General features: G+C 56.7%; 1 protein-coding gene across 2 annotated transcripts in view; it reads left to right on the top strand.

Moving 5' to 3' along the window:
• Positions 1–3,012: 3,012 nt before the first annotated feature.
• The window catches only part of DCHS1 (dachsous cadherin-related 1), a 43,056-nt gene continuing 19,217 nt past the window's right edge, over positions 3,013–26,851 (top strand). The window contains exons 1-7 of one of the 2 annotated variants that reach the window (XM_033052195.1): positions 3,013–3,104; positions 7,137–8,951; positions 21,497–21,685; positions 21,784–22,015; positions 22,997–23,233; positions 23,517–24,536; positions 24,916–25,103. In XM_033052195.1, the coding sequence (XP_032908086.1) occupies positions 7,200–8,951; positions 21,497–21,685; positions 21,784–22,015; positions 22,997–23,233; positions 23,517–24,536; positions 24,916–25,103 (3,618 nt within the window). In that variant the 5' untranslated portion in view covers positions 3,013–3,104; positions 7,137–7,199. Of the gene's footprint in view, positions 3,105–3,558; positions 3,601–7,136; positions 8,952–21,496; positions 21,686–21,783; positions 22,016–22,996; positions 23,234–23,516; positions 24,537–24,915; positions 25,104–26,851 lie in introns of those variants that run through there. The other variant, XM_033052196.1, reaches the window with a different exon arrangement.

The raw sequence follows: 26,851 nt of genomic DNA, 5'->3' as shown, positions 1-26,851 counted from the left end.
CATCTGCTGCTGACCATTCTCCTCCTGCAGTGCAGGAAAATGTTTGCCTGATTTACAATGAGAGCATCCTATTGACTCTTCATTCCATGTTCATCCCTACCCTCATGTTCCTTTCAGCAGGACTGCAACTTTGTCACACGGTTCCCAACCTGTAAGCGATTTGGAGGTCATTCTGACCCTAGTGCAGAACTTTGTATTTCTCCTTATTGAACTTCATGAGGTTTCTGCTAATTCCTTTCTCTGCATTTCTAGACACCTCTTTGGACTAAAATACCACATATCAGTGACCCCCTCCTAGTGTCATCTCCAGACTTGTACTCCAAGTTATCACAGAGCATCAACAAAGACACTGAGCGATCAATGGCACTGGCTCCTAAATCAATGCTTGGCATATTTTGTTGGCTGCTAGGCACCAACCCTGTGTTGTGTCATTGATCACTACCCTTACAGCCCAGAGGTGCAACCAGTCTTCAGTTCACCTAATGCTTTATTCACTCAGACCATGTGTCCTCAGGTTGTAAACTAAAATTCAGGGGGAGCAGCTGTCAATGCTGTCAAGGCACTTTGCATCTACTGCTTAGTGCAGTTCAACACTTTCCCTTCATCCATACAGCCCATCATTTTGTCAGAGAAGCTGATTGGGCTGCTCAGGCATGATCTGTGCATACTAAATCTATTCTGACTATTCCTGATCACCTCTTTGCTCTCCGTATGGTTAGAAATGGATTCTGAGACAATGCAGTCCATGAGTTTTCCAGGTGTGGTGATGACCTTGAAAAACTGGTCGTTCTCTGAGTTCCTTATTTCCTTTCTTAAAGGTGAGTGTAATGTTTGAATAACAGAATCATAGCACGAAATCTTGGAAGGAACCTTTAAGGGTCACCTACTCCGACCCCCCTGCAATGAGCAGGGACATCTTCTACTGCATCAGGTGACTCAGAGCCCCATCCAACCTGACCTTGAGTGTTTTCCCACCCTCAACATAAACATTTCTTCCTTATACCTAGTCTGAATCTACTGTTTTGTTTTTTTTAAACTATCCTTACAGGCCCTGCTAAAAATTCTGTCCCCTCTTTGTCATAATCCCCCTCTAAGTTCTGGAAGGGGCTCTAGGATCTCCCCAGAGCCCACATTTTCCAGGCTGAACAACCCCAACGCTTTCAGTGTGTCCTCACAGGAGAGGTGTTCCAGATGTCTGATCATTTTTGGGGCTCTTCTCTGGATCAGTCCAACAGGTCTGTGTCTTTCCTGTACTGAGCACTCCAGAGCTGGGAGCAGTGCCCCAGACAGGGTCTTTTCAGAGTGGAGTAGAGGAGACGAATTATTGCCCTGGTCCTGCTGGCCACACTATTGCTGACAGAAGCCAGGTGCCCTTAGCCTTCTTGCCCACCTGGGCACATGCTGTCTTCATGTTTGGCCACTATCAACCACCACCTCCAGGTCCTTTTCCATCTTTCCAGCCACTCTGTTCCCAGCCTGAAGTGCTGCTTGAGGTTGTGGTGATTCAAGTCCAGCACCCAGAACTGGGCCTTGTTGAATGTCAAACATCAGCTGATCAGCCCATCAATGCACCCTGTCCAGATCCCTCTGCAGAGCCTTCCTCCGCTCCAGCAGACCAACGATCCTGCCCAACACGGCTGAACCCATCAGCCTCCTCCTCGTCCCTTGTTTGCCAGTCATGTTTATCGGCAGGGTACACTGATATTTCTTTTCTGGCTGACACACCTGTAGAAACTCTTCTTGTAATTCTTTGCATTTCTCGCCAGGGTCAGCACCAGTAGTGCCTTAGCCTTCCTCACAATTTCTCTACACAGCTGGGCAAGGTCCCTATACTCCTCTTGGGATACCTGTTCCTGTTTCCACTGTCTGTGTGTTTCCATCTTGCTCTTCAGTTTGACCAGCAGGTCTTGACTCAGCTGTGCCAGTCCTCACCTTCCTTGCCTGATTTCTTACACATGGGGATGGAGAGTTTTTGTATTCTACACAAAATGTCATCAAAGGTCTATCAGAGAAATAAGAGACACGATAGCTAAGTCAAGGCTCAAGTTGCTGAAACTGGAACAGGCACCAGATTGTAAGGAACATTTGACCATCTCAGAGCACACTGAGCCATGGCCTTTAGCAGACGATCTTAGCAACAGACCCTAGTCAACAGCAGCTTCTCCACTAAGAAATCAAAGACGGTCCAGCAGTGGTCATTGGCCCTAGAGGCTTCGTGGCTCCAACAGACACACAGACACTGCTGAGACCTGTCTGGAGCAGGGAAAAGCTGCCTGAGTGGCCAAGCCGAGCTGAGGAGCCAGCTGCTGTTGGAGATGCCTGGACAGTCATCAGTCTTGGGTTTTTTCCCTGGCACAGAATGGTGGAGCCCCAGACCCCAGTAGCACAGGCACATCGGGTGAGCATCTCCCAGTCTGGACCTCAGGAGCCCTGATGTGAGTCAAGGTGTTGGCAGGTCACAGGTACTTGAGCTCTGGGTTATGTGCTGAAGAAGCAACTGCGGTAGAGAGCAAAGAATGGCCCCACACGCCCTCAGCGTCTCCCACAGCCCCATTTCATCCCTGCCCAGCCCTCTCCCTGCCCGGTCTCGTCCCACTCCTGCTCCTGCCAACCCCTTCCCGTTTTCTCGGGCTCCCGGCGCCCACCGCTTCCTTCCATCTTTCTGTGCCCCAGGTCCAGCCCTTTCTCCGTGCAGATCCTGCTCCCCGACCCCTCGGTGCCCGGCCACACCGGCCCGCCGCCCGCACCGCGCTCGCCCGTCCGGGGCCGCCTCGAGGCCGCGATCCGCCGGCGCGCTCCGGTGCGGGGCGGGGAGGGGGCGGCGGAGGGAGCGAGGGGCTGAGGGCGGCGCTGGGTCGGGTTTCATCAGGAGCCTTCGCGCCGAGGCAGCTCCGAGCCAACGCCGAGCCGCCGCCGAGCGCTCCGCAGGGCCACAGCCGCACCGGGGCGGCCGCGGCACCGCGGCGGCACCGGAGCGCTCGGGGCACTGGAGCGGCCGGCGGTACCGGAGCGGCCGTGGCGCCGGAGCAGCGGGGAGGCTGCAGGACGTGGTGGCGGGGCCGGACCCTGCGGGATGTGAACGCCGCCGGTACGGGACGCGCAGTGTAAGTCCCAGCGCCGGGGACTGGCCCTAGCTCGCCCCCCGCCCGTTGTCCCGCACGGTGGTGGCATCGCGCGGTGGGACCGGACCGGGACCGGGACCAGGCGCTTTGTTCTGCCTCCGCCGCGGAGACAATGGAGCTGGGGGGGCGGGGGGGGACGGGGGGACGCGCCCGAGGCGGCGCAACACCGCGGACCCGCGGCAGGACCGGGCTCGCTGGCGGCCCCGGCGCTGGCAGCTGCCGGCCGGGACGGGACAGGACGGGACCGGGGCTCCCGGTGCCGCTGCAGGGCAGACCCGCCGAGGGGAGGGCGCTCGGCGGAGCCGTGGAGGCGCCGGGCGGGGGCTGCGAGCCCAGGCGGAGCGGGGAGCGGGTCTGGCAGAACGCCGGCACCGAGGCCGCCCGGTGCGGGACGTCCGGGAGCGCCCGGGACGGGGACAGGGAGCGGCGGCTGGGGAGCCCCAGGAGAGAACGAGCCCCGACAGCCGGCGGCTCCGGTGTACGAGGAGCAGGCGAGGCCCCGCAGCGCGTTGGCGATGGGCACGATCTGGCAGGGGCCGATGGAGCGCGGGGATGTCCCGAGACTGGGACTGTGGGAATTGGCTCCGGCGCGGAAATATTTCGTTAGACTTTCCTTTGTGGGGGATGCGTTCTGAGAGACAGGAGAGCCCGCGGGGAGCCCCAAGGTGGCACAAAAATGGGATTCATAAGGATGCAGTAGAGGCTTAACTGCATCCGCAGGAAAGGACTGGCACCCCCGCTCTGACTGCCCGGGGCCCGTATCAGAGGGTGGTGAGGATGTGTGGCCGGGCTGGAGTGAGCAGAAAGGTGCCGGTCCTGAAGGCCCAGGTGGGAGATGGTAGGAGAGCCAGGAGGCACGGAGGTGGCTGTAGGCAGTGTTAGGGTGAGTAGAGGCTGAAAGCGAGTAGTTAGCCCAAGGCTGTACTGCAGGCCAGTTGGGGCTGTGCATGGTTCCGAGGGCAGATCATGTGAAACTAGAGAGAATCTGTGTGAATGTACAGGAGGAAGGCATATTCCAGGTCCGTGACCAGTCTTCAACAAAGATTCAACGGGCTTCCTGGACTGGAGTCTGAAAAACATCATTACACAAGTCATGGCCTCTCATGTCAGACCTAGGGTATGGCACCAGCAGCATCTGCAGCTTTCCTGGAGCCTTTGCACAGCCAGCACTCTGACATCTGTTTGTGGCATGCACAGTGGGTGCTGTCTTTCCAGATCCTCTGCTGGGGCTGCTGTGAGCCCACTTCCCCCTTTCTTGTCGCTGACACAAAGGAGCAAGCTGCCACTGGCAAGGGAGCACACAGTGGTCCCAAAGTAATTCCATATCTTTTCTCTTTCAAAATGTCACACATCTGCTAAGTGTAGGCTGCGCTCCCCTGGTGCCCCAGCCTGTCAGCCCTAGGCTTACATGGATGTTGTAGCTCACTCCATTTTAGATGCCCTTCTTGTCAACCTCCTCACCATGTCTCTGGGCCTCAAAGACCTTTGTGAAGAGATTCTCATCCTGGCAGTTTTATTCAGAGACTCCTGCTGCCGTTCCTCGCAAGAGCTCTGGGTGCCCGGTGGTGGGAGGGACAGAGAGGGAGGGGGGCAGTGTGGCTCACGTTACACGGACCGGCCAAGCCAGCCCCTGCGCTGAGCTCTCTGCTAACTGAAAGCAGCTGTTCACATTTTGTGACTCTGCATCCACTGAGGTCACTGCTGTTTCCCTGTGACCCAAGCCTGCAGACCTCATTGTAGCAGAGATCTGCTGGTGCCAAGGATGCCTTCTGCCCACCTCTGACTGGTGCAGTCTAGTAACTGTTCACTTGCACCTTTTTCTGAAAGATGGGCTTGCTGTGAAACTACTCAATTGCATCCGGGGAGAATCAAACTGAAGAAGCTTACACAGGCTTTCATCACCCGTTTTCCAGCCCAGGGACTCTAATTTTTGTGCCCTGGTTGTGCTAATGCTCTCAGCTGCTCTTCACACTCCCCAGATTTGCTTTTCAAGTTTCTCTCCTCCCCTCCAGCAGCCCACAAAGCCTCACTGGCTTCTCAAGAGCAATATTACTGATCAAACCAGGTGGGCTTTTCCCTATGTCTATGCTCTGATTTCTTACAGACACTACTAAGAACTGTTAGCCCATCCTGTCCTTAGTCACTGAGGTTGCCCCAGGGAATCTTGGCCCTCTACCTGCTTTTCTTCACATTTTTTTTTTTTTTTTTTGTCTAAGCTCCTGCCAAGCCTTTAAGCTCCTCTGCCCTGGCCCTTCACATGACCTGAGCATCTGGAGCACCATTGGAATGGTGCAGTCTCATCACAGAAGCTACCTCAGACCCCATGCCCCCAGCACTGCATGTTTTAGGGGTGGGCAGTCACCCCTCCATCTGGGGAATTAGAACTAGCTCCAGTAGAGAGGCAGACCTATCTAGAGCCACTGAGTGCAGATTCCCAAACTGCAGCCCACAAAATTATCTTCTTTTGACTTCAGGTCCTAGGACATTGTGAGGGTTCTCACCTGCTGGGTGCAAGAAGAGCATGTGGGTTTACCTTAAAATGTTGGACAGGCCTCAGACTGGATTCCCGTTGAAGTAGGCATTTCTTTATGAGTAGAAAATACTTTTAAATTATTTTGTTTCTGTCACTAACCCAGGATTTCCATAGAAAAAAAAATATAGACAGCTGATCCGAGGTGGGAAAGGAGGACAAGGATATCATTATATGTTCCCTGGAAAGGGTTAACACTGCCATGGGGTTCTTTGGGCAAGGGCTGATATTCTTAGTCTCCAAACTGGGCATTGTCAGCCACCTCCATCCTCCAAGACAGGGAGGTTCTTGCTCCTGCATCTGACATGAGCGGCTCCTGAGTGTGGTTATGGGACCAGCAGCAAAAGCTTTCAAGAGAGTCCAAGTGTGAGCTCATGCTGCCGCCATCCCTGCAGACCACGAAGCCTCGTTCGCTGGGGCTGAGCGAGCGCTGGGGTTGGTGTTCTTCAGCAGCTCCTTGGATGCTGGGTTATCCTGGCTGTTACCAGGAGGGGTGGGCAGTGCAGGGGGCTGGCAGCCTGCGGGCACAGGGAGTGTGTCCGGAATGTGTGCCGTGTCCGGCTGCAGTGCTGCAGGAGCTGTGCTGGCTCTGCGTCCCTCCCCCACTGCTGCAATGAAATGCAGTTACGGGGGAAAGGGAGGGAAGGAGTCGGAGCCAGCAAGGAGCAGCGAGAAGGAGACAAAGGAGGGGAGTGAGCAGCGGAGGGTGTGGGACGGAGCAGCTGGCAGCTCGGAGGAGTCGCTGCGTTCCTGCTGCACCGCCGCCGCCCTCCATGGTACCAGCTTGGGGCACCCACGGATCTCCGTGCCAGCCCAAACAATGAGCATGGTCTGATTTTTCTCCCGGGCATTCCCAGCTGTGGGCACATCCTTTGCAATACATCCTTTCTGATTTATTGTTCACTGGATGGAAGCCCACTCCGGTTCTGTGCTCACTTCATGGGTTTTTGGCACCTATATCCCTGAGGTCCTGAAAGGCACACTGCTGGGGAGAGAGGGGGTGGGGGCTAGGGTCCCAACCAGTGACTCCCGAGCTATCTTGTAATTTGAGACCAGCTTTTCTCAGGGTGGAGAAATGCAAGGCTGCTGTTTGCCCAAAAACCTCTGTCCTCTTGCAGGCAGGCTCCGAACCTCACGGGAAGCATGCAGCTGTTAAAGACACAGGGCCGTGCTGCTCTGGGGCAGCTGATGCCAGTGCTGCCAGGCGGGCAGTGGCTGGAAAGAGCACTTGAGGATGTAGGAAGCACCTGTGTGACAGGGCCCTAGCTGCTCACCTTGATGCACTGTCAGGTGTGACCTGACTCCAGGTGCTGTCCCAAGCCTTTGTTCTGGGCAGTCGCTGACACATTGTCACATTTGCTTCTTGTGAGGGACAGGCGATGCATAGTGACTGGGCAGCAGGTACCCCAGGCCTTCCCTCTGCAGGCTGTTTTCTGTCCTTCCTTTGCTCCCTCTTTACCAGTATCCTCTGGTCTGCATTCCAGGCAGGATTAAAGCAAACTCTGCAAAGGAGATCAGGCCACCCTCTGCTCTGCTGGTTGCCAGCCATGGAGCAAATGAAGAGGTCAACAATGCTTCTGCTGGAGCTGCTTATTCTTGGGGGCCTGAGAGCAGGGATGGGCTCTGCTGTCCTGGGCACCCTGGATCTACAAATAGATGAGGAGCAGCCAGCTGGCACCATCATTGGAGATATCAGTGCTGGCCTGCCCCCTGAAACTAGTGCCTACATGTATTTCATCTCAGCACAGGAGGGCAGCGGCGTCTCCACTGACTTGGGGATAGATGAGAATACTGGGATCATCAAAACAGCTCGTGTCCTGGACCGGGAGACTCGGGACCGCTACAGCTTCATTGCTGTCACCCCAGAGGGCATCACGGTAGAAGTGAACATCCAAGTGAATGACATCAATGACCATGCCCCAGCGTTTCCCAAGCAGCACAGCACCTTTCAGATCCCAGAGCACACACCCATTGGAAGCAGGTTTCCCTTGGACCCAGCCTTTGATGCTGACAGTGGCCTCCTGAACACACAAGGTTATATGATTAAGGAAGGGAATGTGGGGCAGGCCTTCCGCCTGGAAACACGCCGAGGGCCCAATGGGGTCCTGTATTTGGACCTGGTGGTCAGCAGCGTTCTGGATCGGGAGAACCGCTCGTCGTACTCGCTGCTGTTGGAAGCCTACGATGGTGGCTCTCCTCCCCGGAGCACCCAGATGACACTGGATGTGTCCATTCAGGACATCAACGACAATGCCCCCAGCTTCAACCAGAGCCGCTATCATACACTCATTTCAGAGAATCTGAAGCCTGGCAGCAGCATCCTGCAGGTCTTTGCCTCTGACGCAGATGAAGGTGACAATGGGGATGTGATTTATGAGATCAACCGACGGCAGAGCGATCCTGACCAGTACTTCACCATAGATGCTCGCACTGGAGTCATCAAGCTCAACAAGGGTCTGGACTATGAAGTGAGGAAGGTACATGAGCTGGTGGTGCAGGCAAGGGATAAGGCTGTCCATCCTGAGGTCACCACAGCCTTTGTCACTATCCATGTGCGTGACTACAATGACAACCAGCCCACCATGACTATCATCTTTCTGAGCGAGGATGGCTCCCCACAGATCTCCGAGGGAGCCCAGCCTGGGCAGTATGTGGCACGTATTTCTGTGTCCGATCCAGACTATGGAGAGTACTCTAATGTCAATGTCACCCTGGAGGGAGGAGATGGCAAGTTTGCCCTCACTACCAAGGATAACATCATCTATCTGATCTGTGTGGATCAGCTTCTGGATCGGGAAGAAAGAGACTCCTATGATCTACGGGTGACAGCTACGGACTCAGGAACACCCCCCCTCCGGGCAGAATCAGCCTTTGTGCTGCAGGTGATGGATGTTAATGACAATCCCCCACTCTTTGACCAGCAGGAGTACAAGCAGAGCATCCCCGAGGTGGTGTACCCAGGCAGCTTTGTCCTGCAGGTGACAGCTCGTGACAAGGACCAGGGTCCCAATGGGGAGGTGCGGTACAGCATTCTGCATGGCCGTGACACCCACTCCAGCTGGTTTACCATTGACCCTGCCACTGGCATCATCACCACTGCTGCCCCCCTGGATTATGAGAAGGACCCTCAGCCTCAGCTCACTGTGCTGGCCACAGACCGGGGAACCCCTGCCCTCTCTTCCTCAGCTGTGGTGCACGTGGCCTTGCAGGATGTCAATGACAACGAGCCAGTGTTCAGGAGTAACTTCTACAACGTGTCCCTGAAAGAGAACACCCCTGTTGGGACCTGCTTCTTGCAGGTAGGTACAGATATTGAGGGCTGAGCTTAGCAGGGGCACAGCCAGGGCTGTGAGCAGCCTGGGGTGGGAGACCTGCCATGGCAGGGCGTTTGGTGCAGGTGTCATGCAGGCATTGATGGGCATTTGCAGCAGGAATGTCGGAGTGGGGATCCCCACACTTGGCGTGAGTCCGGAATGGGGCCAAGTCATCTCCATCCTTTCTGGGTGCAAGTAGTGGGCAATGCCACTGACCTCGGGCACACCGCAAGGCTGCCCATCATGCAGAGCATAGTGTGGGCCTCTCTTGAGCCGGGTCCTGCTGTGCCAGGCCTCGCTTCCATCTATGTGGAGCCACCTTGCAGCCAGAACACTCAAAATGGGGCTAAGGAACAGGATACTATCTCTAGGAAACTGCCTGTAGCCAGGCTTCGAACTTCCCTCTCCCTCTGTGAGGTTGTTAGCCCAAGTTCATCAGTGTTGGTAAGGCTGGTTGTGAGCATTAGCATTAATTGTGCTAATGAGCTAATGAGCTGAGACATGTGCTGTGGTACCAGCCTTTATGTGGCAAGAGATTGGGGCTGGAGCTGGAGAGCTGCTGGGCCTCCAAAGGCTCTGTGACCCCATGATGAGCTAGCAATGCCATTTGGATTCTGTGTTCCCTGTGTTTGGTTTTTCTGTTGCGGATCAGGCCCTGGAGCCCTGGTACCTGGGGACAGGTGATACCAGCTGGCTGAGTTGGGATGAGGGCAGGTGTGGGGGGTGCAGTGAGGCACTGCCAACCATGGCAGCATCCAGGCTGTCCACTGGGACAAGCACCAGTGGCATTGGGGGCACTTCTTTGCTAGAGGTGTGGGGCACAGAGATGTCTGGCTGGGACCATGGGAAGCTCTGGAGCCACGTTAGTGAGAGGTGCCCAAGGGGATGGGAGGAACAGGAATTCTGGGGTCCATAAGACAAAGCTGGAGAAGGTCCTGTGATTTGGCCAGGAAAAGGGGTCTCTAGGTCACCCTGGAGGAAAATTTGGAGCTGGCAAGAAAGAGCAGCCTATGGGTGCCCTGTGGGTACACTGCAGGGGCATGAGGGCTGTGAGCTGGGCTGAGGAGGAGGGGCTGGGGGTGTGTGTGTGTGTGTGTGCAGGTACTGATGGAGTGGGGTGGGAGTGCTGGAGAGGGGCTTGTTGGGGAGTGAGTGCGAGGGATGGGGTAGGAGTGTGGTGGGAAGGAGAAACTGGGTGGGAGCAAGGGCCAGATGTGGAATAGAGAAGGCTTGTGGAGCAGGGGCAAGTGTAGGATGGCATAGATCAGGAGGCTTGGGGACGGGTCAGGGTAGGATTAGGGGGGAGTCTGGGCAGCAGTGAGTGGGAGATGAGGGGGAAGATACACCTTCCTCAGGGAAGGTCAGGGGAGATTTGGGTTTGGTGTATGCAGGGCAACGCTGTGTCCCAGTGTGGGCTGGGTGGGGATGTGGCAGGGCTGGGGTCACGGTGGGGAAGGGCTCGGGGTGGGTTCAGGGCCGGGGCTGAGCAGAGATGCCGAGTGTCCTTGCGGGAGCACGGCAGCCCCAGGCATGTCGGGGCCGTCTGGGCTGCACAGCCCCCGAAGGGAGGCCCCCCTCTTTCCTTGTCCGTGCCTTCCTGCTCGGTGCTGCTCGCCGTGTGGGAAGGCGTTCTGGAAATGCAATCGGAGATGGCGGCTGGGCTCCTGACCGAGCGTGGGGCCAGGCTGCAGGGAGAGCGCGCCCGGCAGAGCAGCCGGGCGCTGGGGCACACCCGGAGGAGCGTGCAGGGCACGGCTGCCTGGCTCTGCTGGGCAGGGCCTGGGCTGGCCCGGCGGCTGGTGGTGACCAAGGCTTGGCTGGGTTTCCATGGCCTTGGCTTAGTCCTGGTGTTTCGTTTGGAAACTGCGCGTCTGGGCTGAGCGCAGGTAACTCCCGCGCGGCCTCGGCACAAAGCAAACAGCTCACACATCTGCTGCTGCTTCCTCTGAGCCAGGAAATGTGAGAGGATGGGAAAGGAGGCTGGCCAGGCCGATGGCTTGATCGAGGATGCAGCAGGAGCCGGCCAAGTCTGGGAGCTGGGCAGAGCCAGGCCGGGGAGCCCTGGGCTCGGAGCACAGCCCTGGCGTGGCCACCCCTGTTGCCTCAAGCAGGAAGGCTTCAGAGGTGCTGCCAGGGCTCACCGTGTCCAGTGCCCAGCACTGTTCCCCCCAAAGTTGCCCGTGCCAAGCGTGCTGCCCTCACAGCCCTTTTGTTCCATTGTTCCTGCTTGACTCCATCTCTCTATGGTTTCCAGGCACTGGGGCTCACCCTGCCTTGGGACAGTAAAGCGTCTCTGTCAAGGTCCGGGTTTTGTCCAGACCCACACAATGGTCATGAGTGCTCAGGTCACAGGCAAGCCCTGCCAGATGAGGCACAGGACACAGGGCAGCCACCCAGGTTACCACAGAACTTAGTGGGTTTACTTCTCTGTCGCATCTGCCACACTTTTAAGCAGAAAACCCTGGGAATACCAGCACTGTTTTTAGACAGTAATGTCTGCTCTCCATAGACAGGACAGAAAGGTGGGGAAGGAAGGAATCTCTGTGAGTGAGCAGGAGAGACCTAAGAATCGCTACAGAAGATCTGCTCCCTTGCAGACTCCATTCTGTCTGCCAGGTCAGTCTTTGTGTCTGGGTATGAACGGGGATGAGCAGAGCAGGTTGCTGGCCGGAGCTTCTGAGAAAGAAAAAGGAACTCATAACATATTCTGTGTTTATTACTTGTGTTTACACAGTAGCAGACTGAGCATGAAGCAAAGGAAATAGCAAACTCGCTGTTCAGATCTGAGATGAGAAAGAAACACCGGTGGAGACAGAGCCCAGGGTAGCAGTGAACATGGGACCAGCAGAAAATGGAGCAGAAGACAGTCACCAGCTGGCTGCCTTGCTCCTCTCTGCCGCCATGAGCTGATGATGCAGAAGCTTTAGGGCACCGGACCACGTTCCAATGCTGTGGTCCGTGATGCGAAGCACTGCTCTGGTATAAATTCGCCCTGCTGGTTTAAATTTGTTTTAAACATTTCACTGTGTACCAGCACGCTGCATGCATGGTCAGATAGTGTTTTTCTGGGACTTTCTGACTTTTCATGCTAAATCAAGTATTGTCTGTGCTCTGGCAGAGAGAATTGTGAGCCCCATGTGGTGAGCATGGGCTGGTTGGACAGCAACCTGAATGCCATGCAATGGTGGGTTATTGATTCTTGCATATGTCCAGTATTGATGATTTTGGAACCAGGGTTTTTTTACATACTCCCTTTGCATACACATAAAGGGGTTGGGGAACATCAGAAGTGAAAAGCTGACCAGCAATGCACCTAATGTAGAGTTTCTGCAGTTTTGGGGACAAGTCTGATGACTTTTTGTTCTGATTTGTGATTCCATTCATGGGCAGTGCTGCATGCATAGCAGTGGGACAACCCCATGGGCTGTGCCCTAGGGAGGAAGATTTGGATGAAGATCTGTAGGCTACACCAGGCCACATACACTGTATTACCAAAAGAGAGTCTGGAGGGCTAATCCTGGTGCCTTGGTTGTGCCAAAGGGGCGGCTGTGCAGGGACAGGGAGCATAGCCATGTGTGGACAGTGGAGCAGCACAAGGACTAATGCTCACCAACTGCGGTCAAGGAAAGTGGTAAGAGGAAGGGGGGCATTGCTGCCTGTGTTTGTGTTCTTAGGGCAAGGGATTTAGCATCAACCTATTTTCAGACCTTTGCACAACACAGAACAGGCCTCCCCCTCGTTAGAAACAAGAAGGCAAGCTTTCCAAAGCGAGAGGGGAGACGCCTGGGAGCGTGCTGGGGAGCAGAACGAGGGGAGGGAGAGCATCGTGGTCCTGAGGCGCAGGCTGCCGTGTAGGAGGATCTGGGGTACGCAGGATTGTGGGCATGGGGGAGACACTGGTACATGGGGAGATTGTGGGGGGAGGTGAGTGCTGTTGTTACCACCAGAAGAGCTGCATTTGTTCCAAATTCCTGTGAAAGTTATTTCCTTGCGCTGCCAGCAGCCTCCTCCTGGGCTTGGCACAGCAGCCAGCGCCATGATTAATTCAAGTAGCGTTTCCCCTGGAGCTGCAGCAGCTTTTCCACTGCAGCTGAGAGGCCCCAGCCCCTCGCACTCCTCTCCCCCCATCCTCTGCTCCTCCTCCCAACCCCCTTGAACAGCTCCCTCCTTCCTCCATGCAATCCCCAGCCCCCTCACAGCTGCCCCTTTTCCCTTACCTCTGTTTCAGCTCTCGGCTCCTCAGAACTCCTCTTTCTACCACTGCTCACACAGCTCCCTCCGTGTCCACCCACAGCCCCACCCATGCCTGCTGCCCTCCAAAGGGCCAGTCCTTCTGCCCCCCTCCTGTGGCCCCAGTCACCAGCATGCCCCCCCTACGTTTCTGCTCCCTCTTATTCTCCCCACACCCCTTGGTCAGTGCCAGCTGCAGTTGTCTTCTCTCCTGAGACCTTTGCCACTGCGACCCAGGACAGCTCTCTTCCACCTGCACAGCCCTTGGGACATACCAGCCTCTCCCTGCTCTCTGTGGGATCTCAGAATGGTTTAGGTGGGAAGGGACCTTCAAGATCATCCAGTTCCAACCCTCTGCCATGGGTAGGGACATCCTTCCTTCCTTCCTACCTTCTGCTAGACCAGTCCAACCTGGCTTTGGACGCTTTCAGGGATGGGGCAGCCACAGCTGCTCTGGGGAATCTGTACCAGGGCCTCACCACCCTCACAGGGATGAACTTCTCAATATGCCATTTAACCCTACCCTCTGGCAGTGGGAAGCCATTCTCCCTTGGCCCTTGATCAAAGTCCCTCTCCAGCTCTCTTGGAGCCCCTTTAGGAAGGGACGCTAAGGTTTCTCTGGAGCCTTTTCAAGGTTGAACATCCCCATCTCACCCAGCTATCTCCTGAGCAGCTCCATGTCCTCCTGATGTTGGGGGGCCCCAGCCCTGCCTTGATACCTAGGCTCGCCCTGCCTGGCATGCTCAATCTTGTGCTGACCCCAGCCCAGTCTCTCCTGCACATCTTGCTGATCTGTCCCATCTTTTTGCATAGACCTTCTCTGTGCACGGCCTGCCTGAGGTCCACATGGCTGAAACCTATCCCCACACCCTGGTTTGGACTCATTCTGGCTTCAGTGCCCCCCAGGGCTCTGCCATTTCTGCCCTGTGCTGTGGCTGCCCTGTTCAATCCCCCCACCCTGAGCTCTCTTCCCTGCATAGCCCAGCTTCCCAGCCCTGCTCCACTCCAGGATTCCCTGCCCCTTTCTGCTCCCCAGCTTCCAAGTCCTGTTCGGCTCCTGCACCTTCCATGGGGCTCCCTGTGCTCTGTGGCTCCTGGCTGCCGATGCCATTTCACCAGTGAGGGCACCCGGGAGCCCAGGTGCAGAACCTCGCTCCTTGTCCTTCTGTGCCTTGGTCGGTCCCTGTGCCTGGAGGTCCCTGGGCTCTCAGAAAGGTGCTGTGCACTCCCAGACCCCCTCACATCTTGCCCAGCCCCACCATTGGCATCCTGCCTCCCTGCCAGTGTCTGTGGTTAACCCACGTCCCCTCATCCTCTGAACCGGAGGCTTTGTCCCATCTCAGAGCAGTGCTGGAGGCAGCCCCTGCTCCCTCTGCCCAGCTGCTTGTGTTTGTGTCACAGAATCAGAGAAGGGTGGGAAGGGACCTTAAAGCCCATCTCATTCCATGCCCTGCTATGGGCAAAGACACCTTCCACTAGACCAGGTTGCTCCAAGCTCCATTCATCCTTGAGTACAGTCACAGCTTCTCTGGGCAGCGTGGAGGCCTTGGCTGTGGGACCACCAGCCAGCCTCCTGCCCGTGTCTGGGGCCTCGGGGATCCGGAGGTGCGAGCCAGCAGTGCCGGCAGCTGCGCTGGGGCTCCCGGGACGGGGGGCTCTGGTAGCCATGGGGTCTGACCCTCGCCTTGGCCACGTGTGCTGGGCTGTCGCTGGGCCGAACCCTGACCCTGCTCCCTCCCCTGGGACCCGGGTGTGCTGGAGGCTGAGACAAAGCCCTGGAGCCGGGAATGGCTCCTGAAATAGCCGCATGGCCGCTCCCTGGCCACTTTTAGCTGGTCAGTGGCTGTGCCAGGGCTGGGAGGGCAGGGCGCCTGGCACGCACTCAGGCGCAGGGAGCCGTGCGTGGGATCGCTGACCACACTGGCGCCAGCCTCCCCTCCTCTCCCACCAAGAGCCGTCACTCAGAGGGGCGGGAGCCCCAGAGCCAGATGTTTGCCAAAGCCACAGCATAACATGTGTGCAGCAGAGCCCCAGCCATGGCTAGGCTCCAGATGAGTTCCCTGCCTGCTGACTGAGCTGGCTGGAGCGGGGAGGATGGCTGAGGAATGGAGGCCTGAGCTGCTGAGCAGTGCTCCATCACTTTACAGCACTGTGGGCTGGGTGGGGGTGTGCAGGTCGGCAGGAGGGCTGTGAAGGCAGGAGGTGTGTGCAAGGGCCTCTGGTGATGTGCTTGAGATGGGTCTGTGGGAAGGGGTGGCTTTGACTCCCACAGGTGATGCAGCTGAGGACCTTGGTGCAGGGCTGTACTTCATCCATCCCCATCTCTGGGAAATGTAAGAAGTCTGTTGTGCCTTGGCTCTGCTTGTCCCTCCTCTCTTGCTGAGGAACTGGGAGGAGGGTGTGAAATGGCAGGGCCTCAATACCTGTCACTGCCCTCCCAGCTCTCCATGCAGTGGGGAGAGGCACACTTGGCCAGGACCTCACTTCCTTTTCAAAGTCTGGTGCTCTGGTTTCTTGCTGCCTAGCCCTGAGTCATCTTGCTGTTCTCCTTTGTTGTCCTCTGATGCTCTGTGGTGCCACAGCACTCCCACCACATGCTCTTGTGCCCAGCTGCAGGGCAGTCCAACAAAGCCTTCTCATCACATCTGGGGGAAGGAGGGGCAGGTAGCAGATGCTGCTGCCCAGTGTGGTCATGGCTGCCATGCAGGGACAGGAAAGCAGATCAGCTCTCTTGGAACTATTTGAGCTCAATGGTGGACTGGGGTGTTCAGGAGGGTCTTTGGCTGGAGATGACAGAATGGCTGAGTTTGGAAAGGACCCCTGCAGATAATCTGGTACAACCCCCCATGCATAAGCAGCACCATCCAGAGTTGGTTGCATAGGACATCCCCACTTTCCTTTTATGCCTCGTAAAGGAAAAGTGCTTCCTCATCTTCTCCTGTGTTCCCATGCCCTCTGATCCTGACCCTGGGCGCAACTGGGAAGAGCTTGGATCCATCCTGTTGTTGCCCTCCTTCCTGTATGAATGATACCCCTTCTCCAGGCTGAACCATCCCAGCTCCCTCATCTTTTGTCACAGGAGAGGTGCTCTGGTCCCTTCATCATCTTTGTGGGCCCTTCACTGGGCTCTCCCCGGTATGGCCATTTCTCTTCTGTACTGGGGAGCCAGCATTCCAGCTGTGGCCTCACCACTGCTGAGGAGAGGGGCAGGATCCTCTCCCTGACCTGCTGGCCACACTCATGCTGATGCTGCCCAGGGCACAATGCTGTCTCATCTTCAACTTGGCAGCCATGAGGACCTGGAGGGTCTCTTCTGCTGAGCTGCTCTCCAGTGATCTGGCCTCCAGCATATACTGGTGCAGGGGATTGTTTCCTCCCTGGGGCAGAACTTTGCACTGTCCCTTGTTGAACTTCAGGAGGCCTCTCATCCATCCCTGCAGCCTCTCAAGGTTGCTCTAGGTGCAGCATGACCCTCTGGCAAATCAACTGCCCCTCCCAGTTCGGGGTCATCAGCAAACATGCTCAGGGTACACACTGCCCCATCAACCAGGTTGTTAATGAAGATGCCAGACTGGACTGGACACAGGACTGACCCCTGGGTACACTGCTAGCTGCTGTCCTCCAAGTAGATATTGTGTTCCTGGCCACCACTCTCTGGACAGGAGCCCTTCAGCTGGTTTTCAGCTGAATGAGGATCTTATGGGGGAGAGTGCCAAAGGATTTAGTGCACTTCAGGTGGACAATATCCATTCCTTTTCTGTCATCCACCAGGCCAGTCATTTATCAAGTGGTTCAAGCATGATTTGTCCTTAGGGGAAGCTGTGCTCACCACTCCTGATGATTTTCTTGTCCTTCCCATGCATAAAAATGGTTTCCAGGATTAGCTGCTCCATCAGTTTTCCAGGGATCAAGGTGATGCTGATTGTTTTGTAGTTACCTGGGTTCTCCTGCTTACTCTTGAAGACTGTGGAGAGATTTACCTTGCCCAGCCCTCCAAGCTGTAACATCCTGCCTTGAATGTGAGGACTGTGGGCGAAGGTGTCAAAATCCTTCCTAAAGTCAGGGCAATTGCTACCCACAGCTGTCAGCCCTTTGACCCCAGGTCCCATCACTGCACCACAGAAAGCAAACAGGATGGCCAATCCATGATGGCTCTTCCCTTCCAGGATCTTTCATGTGACCTAAAACATGCTGCAAGACGACTCCATGATTCTCCCAGGCCCAAAGTGTGGCTGACAAGAACATAGACCCTCATATGATCCTTTTGGCTTCTGTTGAAGGTGGGATGTGATACTTGCATTCCTCCAGTTGTCAGGGGTCTCCCCTGATTTGCACCTCATGTGAGAGCAGCCCTACGAATCCATTTCTGTCAGCATCCATTGATGCAGCCTGTTGAGTCCCATGGATTCAGTGGATCAGTCTTTTTCTAGAAATGCTGACTCTCTTCATCCCTCTCTGGTAGCTCTCTGAATCCTTTTGAATGGTGTGGAGGCCTGGGAGGCTGGTGGAGCCCAAGGTGGAGAAGGCACTGAGTGTTCCAGTCTTACCTGGGCACGCTGCTGCTGACCACACATAGAAACGAGCCCTTCTTCAGGCCTCTGCCACCAGCACAGTGCTGCAGGCTCTTCTTGGCACGCTCAGGCTTGAACTTCGACTGTGCTGACACACTCCTGACATGCCTGGCAATGTTAATAGATTCCTACTATGTATCTTGCCTCTGTGCCCATCTCAAAGAATTGTGGAATGGTTTGGGTTGGAAAGCACCATAAGTATCATCTCTTTCCACCCGCCTGCCATGAGCAGGGACACCTTCCACTGTCCCAGGCTGCTCCGAACCCTGTCCAACCTGGCCTTGGGCACTCCCAGGGATGGGGCAGCAACAGCTTCTTGGGGCAACCTGTGCCAGGGCCCACCACCCTCACGGGGAAGAATTTCTTCCCAATATCCAATCTAAACCTACTCTCTGTCAGGGAGAAGCTGTTCTCCCTTGTCCTGTCACTCCTGGCCCTTTAAAGTAGCCTCTCTCCATCTTTCTTCTTGGCTCCCTTCAGGTACTGAAAGGCCACAATTAGGTCGCTCCAGAGCCTTCTCTTCTCCAGGCTGAACAATCCCAGTTCTCTTAGCATGCACAACCTTTTGCATGGCAGCTTAGCCCTGGGGCCCCTGCTTAGCCCAGGCCATCTGCTGACATCTCTGTGCTTTCCTGAGCACTGGGATGGGCTGTTGTGGAGTGTGCTGTCCTGACGGCTTCCCAGCTTTCCTGAGCTGCCTTTAATGCTGCCTCCCATGAGATCCCTTCCATTGACCAGTTCCCTGTAAAAGCTGAAGTCTGTCTTGCAGTCCAGGGTCTGTACTCTGCTTCTCTTCTTCCTCACTCCCTTTAGGATCCTGAATGTGCTGCTTCATGGCCATTGCAGTCACAGCTACTGCCAGCTACCCCATCAGTCAATACTGCCTTCTAGGGAGCAGCAGATCCAGCTGCATGCCACACCTGCTTGGCAGGGACATTGGAATTCTTTGTAAGGCCAGAGATCTGTGATCCTGGCTTCCTCAGGTACTGCTGCCTCCTTGGCAGCTTCAGGTCAGGAATCTGCTGGCAGAGCATTGATGTCCTTCTGCTTAAAGCCTTTTAGTCAGAGGTGAGAGAGCAATGGGGCCACCATTCAGGCTCAGAGCCCTGGCTCCTGCTCCCACGTATTAGAGCAGCAGGACTGGCACAGCCCCAATGGGAGTTTCCTGGGCAGTTCTACAGGCAGCTTGACCCTGTTTCCCTCTATTTTTCAGGCAAACATCAGTCTCATGAGTGAGCTGCAGTAAAACCAGCTGTGGCTCCAAGATTTGGGGCGGATGCTAAATACAGAGCCTGGGGCTGCCCTGCATTAGCTTCTAGCAAAGTTCCTGGAAAAAATGTTCATGCTTGGTTTAAAAATTTCCAGAAGTGGTGAACTCACCGCAGGCCTTAATGGGCCCTTTTGGGCCCTCACAGCTAAAACTGTGTCCCTGTCCCAGGCTGTGTGTGCTCTGAGTCTGCAGCAGCACATGCCAGCTGAAATGAGGTGGTTGCCGTACCTGGTGGCTGGTGGACCCCTGTGATGTCTCTCAGGAGGCGCCAGGAGACATCACCCAGCTGCAGTGGGGATCCTGCTGTCCCAGGGTCGTCAGGTTCTTCTGAGGGTGGGCTACCCTCAGGCTGTCAGCAGCCCCATCCCATGGGATTCACACGTGGGATGTCAGCAGTCTGCAGGCAGGGAGCTGGGACTGGGGTGCACCAGCCACAGCCCCCCTCCCTCTGCACACAGTGACAGAGCACAGAGCAAAGTGTCCAGAGGCCCCAAACTCCGCCAACACCATTACCTGGTCCAGTAGGTGTTTGCTGTTCCTGTGGCTTTTCCCTAGGCACCAGTTTAGCATCACCCATCCAAGGGAGACAAGAACCAGGCCTCTCTCAGACCCTGTGTAGGCTCGTGTTGGGCAGAGTTTTGTGTTGGACCAGTAGTCCACAGATGGTCCCACCCCAGGATGGGGTGGTGAAGCACTAGGTACATGGGATACCTTGTTCTGGTACCAGACTGCTGGCTCCACCAGTTATCTTGCTGGAAGATCGTTCTGGACACCAGGAAGCCACCAGGGAGATGGTGATGCACTACACAATAGTGAGAGCTCACCTATTGCTCCCCTGTTCCTGAAACCTGACACAGGTCTTGTGGCAGGAAGCTGGATATTCCCCCTTTGGGTATTCCTGAGGGTGGCACCCAGCAGAAGATGGTTACAGCGGTGAAATGAGGCTCTTCTGGAAGCCCCTGGCCTAAGGAGCCTGAAGCTGCTATCTCACTGTGCAGCCAAGCGTGTTGCTGTACAGTGATTAAAGCAGATGATGTGCATTTTGGATAAGCTTCAGAGTGAAAAGCTCATTTTGAAGGAAGAAAAGTCTTCGTTTGCCATATAGTGCCTCTTCCAGTCACCGTGGCAGCCGGTCAGTTCCTGAGCATTTCCATCTGCAGTGGTGAAGGCTGGCAGCTGCCCCAAGGAGTGACAGAGGCACGGGGGGCTGTGGGTGCAGGCTGCACCCCATAACAGGCAGCGTGTAACCTGCATACGAGCTCTGGTGATGTCGGTGAGGTCAGATTTGTGCTCTCTGCTAGGCAGCTCCCCAGGAAGATGAGCTGGGGCAGTAGGGAGGGGTGGTGAGCTCTGGGTGGGTCCAGTTTCCCAAAGTACCTCCTGACCCAGTTCTGTCACAGCACCTGTGTTTCCAAGTGCTCTGCAGCTGGAGTGGGGAGGGGGGGGATCCTGTTCCAGGGCACTTCCTCTGGCAGCTGCAGCAGGTTTGGGGAGCAAATCCTCTGCACAGGAGCTTAGTGCTCGGTGGAGATGTAGTCTCGGTTTCTCCCTGCAGGCATCCCCCAGGCAGCAGGGCTGGCGGGGGTGTCGCAGGTGCTGCCTCCCCTTCCCAGTCAGGGCAGGGTGGTCCCATCCCTGCCCAGCTGACTGTTTCCTCCAGGCCCAGCTGTTGTGTGTCCCCTTGTCCTTGCTCCTCCATCCCTGATGACCGGGCTGCAGCCCCCAGCCGGGCCCTCGACTTGGCGCGCGTGCGGCGTTCCTGCGCTCCTCGTGCGGGAGCCGAGGCCCCATGGCTGCTGCGGGGAGGAGCTGTGGCTGACGAGGCCTGAACTCCACTTCACCCGGGCCTGGCCCAGCTGCCTTCCCCCAGCTCTGTCCCCCAGCTTTGTTCTCCATGGAGCTCCCAGCTGGTGGAGGAGCTCTGGGCAGGGATGTGGAGTCAGGAGTTGGTTTCCGCTGACCTGAGCTCTGTAGGAGCCCATGGAGGAACTGGGGAGGGCAAGCAGGAAGCAGCATTAATCTTCCTGCTCTGTCTGTCAGCGTGGGTGCAGTTCTTGTGCTACAGGCAACGTGAGACTGGACTGTCACAGGGCAGTGCCACCCTCCATCCTCATGCCCAGAGTCTGGGGCTGCTGGACACACAGCTTTGAGAGCAGAACAGAGCCAGGGCCACGGTGACAAGGGGTTGACTTTCTTCCTGTCCCATCCTAAGTGTCTTTGCAGAAGAGAAGGAGCAGAGGCACAGGGGCTGCTGCTGCTGCAGTGCTGCATGTCCTGCAGAAGAAGCAGTGGCTGGTCTGGGACAAGAGGCACAGTTGCTGTCACACTGCATTGTGATGGCCAGCTCTGAGGATGGTGTGGCAGCTGTGGCCATGGAGCAGAAGGTGGCACTGAGATGTGCTGGTGCTGGATCTGGCCTGGTGGTCTGTTCTGTTCAGGTGGTGCCTTCCCTCACACAGGTGACAGCCACAGATGCAGACAGTGGTGCATTTGGCTCCCTTTCCTATTCCATTGGCTCTGGCATCGGCAGCGTTGTCCCCACGCAGTTCAGCGTTGACAAGCACTCAGGGCAGCTGTGCACGGTGCAGCCCCTGGACCGTGATGAGGGCACATCTGCCTACGACTTCACCATCACTGCTGTGGACGGGGTGAGTGCTAGCGAGGCTGCGTTCGCCGGGTTGCTGACCCAGCGTTGTGCAGGGGATGCTGCTGTCCTGGCACTGTCTCTGATCTGGTGCTTCCTCAGGGCGGCCTGAACTCCATGGTGTATGTGAAGGTGTTCCTGGAGGATACGAATGACAACCGGCCGGTGTTTTACCCGCTGGAGTACGCTGCCAGCATCAGCACACAGAGCATGCCGGGGACAGCCGTGCTGCGTGTCACCGCCCACGACAAGGACGAGGGGCTGAACGGGAGAGTGACGTACCGCATCGTCCTGGGAAACTCGCCCCCCCTCTTCTCCCTCAACAAGGACACAGGTGAGAACTGGCAGGCTGCCAGAGCAGGCGCAGCTGGAGCACGGTGATGTGGGAGAGTGAGCAGCCTGAGTGTCACTGCTTGGCCACCTCAGCAGTGCAGTCTGTACATCTGTTCCTCTCCCTGCCACATCTTTCCCTGCTAAACTTCCTTAGCCTCTGCTAACCCCTTCCCAGACTCAGTCACTGACTTTTTGTTTTTTCTTTGCTCCCTGTTCTGTTCTTCATTTGTCCTGTCTTCCTTCTTCTCCCCATTCCCCATCCCTGATTCACTGTACCATTCCTCTCATGTGCTGATGCTTCACCCCATCAGGCTGTATCCTGCTTCCTTTCTTGTCCCTGCCAGTCCCCTCTTCCCCAGCTCAGTCATGTCTCCTCTTTAACTCTGTCACTCTGTTCTCATTGGCTGCATCTGCTCGAAGCTCGGGCAGTTTCTGCTGGGAAAGTGGTGCATGGGTGTGTGGTGCCAGGTGCTCTCAGCGGGACAGAACGTGCATTGGGGCATCTGCACACTGGTTCTCAAGTTTCCATCAGGTGAATGAGACAAGCCCTACCAGCCCTCCTAACGCAGGGCCACCTCCTTTGTGGGGCCTATCAACTATGGTCCTTCACTTCTGCATCCCCTCCCAGAGGCTCCCTGCCAGCCCAGGGCCCATTTGCTGTGTTACGACACTCACCCTGTGCCCCAGATTGGAAGTCCTCTCCCCTCCTTTCCCTCTCCCAAGATCTGCCTTCTGGCTCATGTCCCTCAGCCTGTACCACTGCTTAACGCAAAGCTGGGTGTAAGGTCAAGTGCGGAGGTTTTGGGGGGGCTTTCCTGGGAAAGCTCCACTCATTCACTCCAGCTCCTCTGTGGTGGGCTCCCACTGTGATGCACATTTTTTTCTGCCCCTTCTGGTCTGTCTTTTCCGGCTTATGGTTTGTCACCTGGTGCCAGGTGACAAGGATGCAGCACAATGCCACATCAATGACTTTCTTCCTCAGGAGTCATCTCTCTGTCATGGTCTCTGAGTGGCAAAGCCAACACCCTGGTGCAGCTGGTGATCTCTGCTCAGGATGGGGGGGGCCTGCAGGCACAGCCGAATGCCCGGGTGAACATCAGCATCGTGGAGGGCACAGTCTCACCCCCCGTCTTTGAGCAAGCTCAGTATTTCTTCAGCGTGCCTGAGGACATGCCACAGGGTGCCAGTGTGGGGGCTGTCCAGGCCCAGAACCCACCAGGTATGAGCTTGTCCCTTTTGCATGTTGGCACTTCCTCTGTCCCCACACCGTCCTTGAGGTCCAGCATCCACCACAGTTCCTGGTGGAGTGGCCCTGCTCTGAGAGCTCCACACACTCACATCTGAATGCGCACCCAGCTCAGCTCCTGTGTGTACACAAGTGTGTGTGCACACCCGTGTGTCTGTGCACAGGGGTACAGTGCTGCTGCACAGCTCCCTGACCGTGGGGCTGGGGGACTGAGCTGGGTCCCTCATTCCTTCTGTCTCCGTCCTCTTGCCCACAGGTCATGCTGATGACATCTTCTATTCCATCTCCTCGGGGGACCCTCATGGCTATTTCTCCATCGACTCGGCCTCGGGGCAGCTCCGCACCAGCCTGCCTCTGGATCACGAGTCCCAGTCCGTTCTCATCCTGGATGTCCAGGCCCGGAGCGGTTCACCCCCTGCCTACAGCAACACACGTGTGAAGATCTCCGTATCAGACGTGAATGATAACGTGCCAGCATTCCCAACTCCCTCCGATTCCATCTTGCTGCCAGAGGCCACAGAGCCTGGCACTACAGTCTACACCGTGCAGGCTGAGGACCGTGACAGCGGTGCCAATGGCCAGGTGACCTTTGAGCTGCTGTCGGGGGGCGAGGGCACCTTCGTGGTGGAGCGTGCCTCGGGGGCAGTGCGGCTCCTTGGGGCCCTGCAGTACGAAGCCATCTCAGCCTACAGCCTGGCCATCATAGCCCGGGACAGCGGCATTCCCCAGCTCAGCTCCACCTTCACGCTGCTGGTGCACGTGCAAGCTGAGGACGACAACGGACCCATCTTTGACACTCTTACGTACCGCGTGGAGGTGCAGGAGGGTGTTCCCGTCTCCACCCGCTTCCTCCAGGTGAGGGCCCTGGCACACGATGTGGAGCCCACGGCCCTCACCTACCACCTGCGGGCAGATGGGGACGCTGCCAGCTTCGGCATCGTGCCTGAGAGCGGCTGGCTGTATGTCAAGAGCGCCCTGGACCGGGAGACACGGGACTTGTATGTGCTGACGGTGCTGGCCTCGGTGGGAGGCACCGGGGCTGCAGCAGACACGCGGAAAACTGGCACCAGCACCGTGAGGATCAGCGTCACTGATGAGAACGACAACAGCCCTCGGCTGAGCGAGGAGCGGTACTTCTTCACCGTGTCTGAGAACCAGGCTTCTGGCAGCAGTGTAGGAAGGGTGATGGCGAGTGACCGGGACGCCGGGCAGAACAGCCGGCTCACCTACCGCCTGCTCCAGCACGATCCCAACTTTCTTATCCACACACAGACAGGTGAGAGGCTCCTGGCTTCCTAGGTGGGGCCAGCTGGTGATAAAGCCCAGGGCAGGGCAGCAGTGATGGCAGCCAGGCCAACTCAGCAGCAGAATATTCACCTTACTGCCCCTGCAGTGCTGGGCTCCAGCAACACACCCGAATAACACAGCTGAGCATGGGGTCTGCTCTAATGCAGCTTGTGGGCTGAGCTGTGTCCCCACTCACCAGTGTTCTCACTTGTGCCTGCCCTATTCCTGGAAGTATTCAAGGCCCTGTTGGATAGGGCTTGGGGCAACCTGGGATAGTGAGAGGGGTTCCTGCCCATGGCAGCAGGGTGGAACAAGATAGGATTGAAGGTCCCTTCCAGCACAAACCCTTCTGGGATTCTCCCTCACAGGAGAGGTCAGCACCAAGCACAGCTTGGATCGGGAGCAGCAGTCCAGCTTCCAGCTCCTGGTGATTGTGCAGGATGGGGGAGCACCACCCCGCAGTGCCACCGGAACCATCTATGTCACTGTGCTGGATGAGAATGACAACGCTCCTGCTTTCCTCCACGTGGGCCCTGGTCAGGAGCTAACTGTGCAGGTAGGGGTGCAGGCTGGCACCGATGAGGCAAGGGCCTGGTGGCCTCTGGATGTGGGGGCAGGTGGTACTGCTGGGGAAAAGGGGGTGGGTAGGGAGACCCAGGAGAGTTTCAGGGTTGGAGGTGAGCAGGCACAGATCGGATCCGTGCAGCAGCCGGGACAGTTTGGTAAATGTGAGATGTGGCAGGAGGGGCATGTTCTTGGGCAATGCAGATATCCTGGTGCACAGAACAGGCAGGGACTCTGGAGGGCTCTGGCACAAGCAGGGCTGGCCAGCAGGCAGAAGCTCTTGGCTCACACATGTCTGTAGGGAGGGACAGCAAAAGGAGCCCTGAACCTGACACAGGTTCAGAGAACAGCCAGGGTAAATAGTGGTGAGCAGGGAAACTCAGGAGGCTATCACTCTCTAGTCTGAGGATTTTGGGTATGGCCACTCATCTTTCTGGGAGGTCAAGAAAGCATTGTCCAGCTGGGCTTGGTATGCACAAGAGTTTTCTGTGATTCTGCTGTGTCTGCCAGCCAGACTTTCCCTCCACACTCCGGTGGCAGCAGTCACCAGGCACTACATGTGCTGCAGACCCAGCTACAGAGGAACTGCTCAGGAGAACTGGGTGAGGACCTGCCCCCCACCTGGCTCTGCTCTGCTGTGTCCCTGAGGGCGTCATGAGCAGCGAGGGCTCGTGGGAGCCGCTGAGGGGCTCTGGCAGCAGCAGAACAGGATGGGCAGCCGGAGCCCTGGCTTCATCTGCTCAGCACACAGCAGGGACAGCCTGCAGCTGGATGGCCATGCCCGCTCTGCACATCCATCGCTGCACATCAGGCTGTGTGCTCAAAGCCCTTTGCTCTGGGTTGGTTCAGAAACACCAGGATGGTGACAGCCACCCTCTGTCACATGTCCTGCCTGAGCCACACACCCCAGACAGATCAGAGCAGACAGGACTGTGTTGGTGGCCACCTGGGTGACACAAGATCTAGGGACATTGCAGCTCCAGCCAGGCCTTCCCCGATCATTGCTGTTTCCATTCCCATTCTAGGGTGCAGTTGTCCCTTGCCCGGCCATCTCCTTGCATACGCTGCTCTGCTGGCAAAGCTGCTGGCAGGGCTTGGCCTGGGTGAGCACATCCCCAGAGCCCAGAGGCGGCAGAGGGGGCACAGTTAGTCTTGCCCTCTCTCTGAGCAAGGCTCTGGGACCAGAGCAGGCCAGGGACCAGCCAGCCATGGCATGGCTGAGGGAGCACTGGACGGGCTCTGCCATACAGCATTGCTCGCACCTGGCATCTGTTGTGAGCCCTCTCCTGTGCAGGGACACCTGAGACACACTGCACTGCAGGATCTGCAGCTGTTCCCAGTGTTTGAGGGCACAAAGTGCTGCAAGTGCTCTGCTAGAGCTTGGGAGGGCTCTGCTCTTACAAAGAGACCATGAAAGCAGATGTGTCCTTCAGGGGACAGGACAGGGGTGAGATGGGTTCAGAGTTCTGAGGGCAGGTAAATGCTGCAGCATCTGAACCAAGACCTGTTTGAGCACTTTGGTTTTCAGGCACTGGAAACAGAGATACAGAAGGGTGAAACACCGTGACAGCCCACTGTTAGTCATGTTTGGGATGTAGGAGACAGACGTGGAGGAAGAAGTGAAAACTAGATGATAACACAAAGCTGCATGATTTCTTACAGATGTGCTCGGTGCAGCGTTCATGCCAGTGTTCATCAGGCAAAGCAGAGGAGGGCTCTGTGTCGGCACCTTTCAGCATC

The sequence above is a fragment of the Catharus ustulatus genome, chromosome 2 (assembly GCF_009819885.2).
Source record: "Catharus ustulatus isolate bCatUst1 chromosome 2, bCatUst1.pri.v2, whole genome shotgun sequence".
NCBI lineage: Eukaryota > Metazoa > Chordata > Aves > Passeriformes > Turdidae > Catharus > Catharus ustulatus.
The sequence above is the reverse complement of the archived record's forward strand: the minus strand, read 5'-3'. Positions and strand labels throughout refer to the sequence as shown.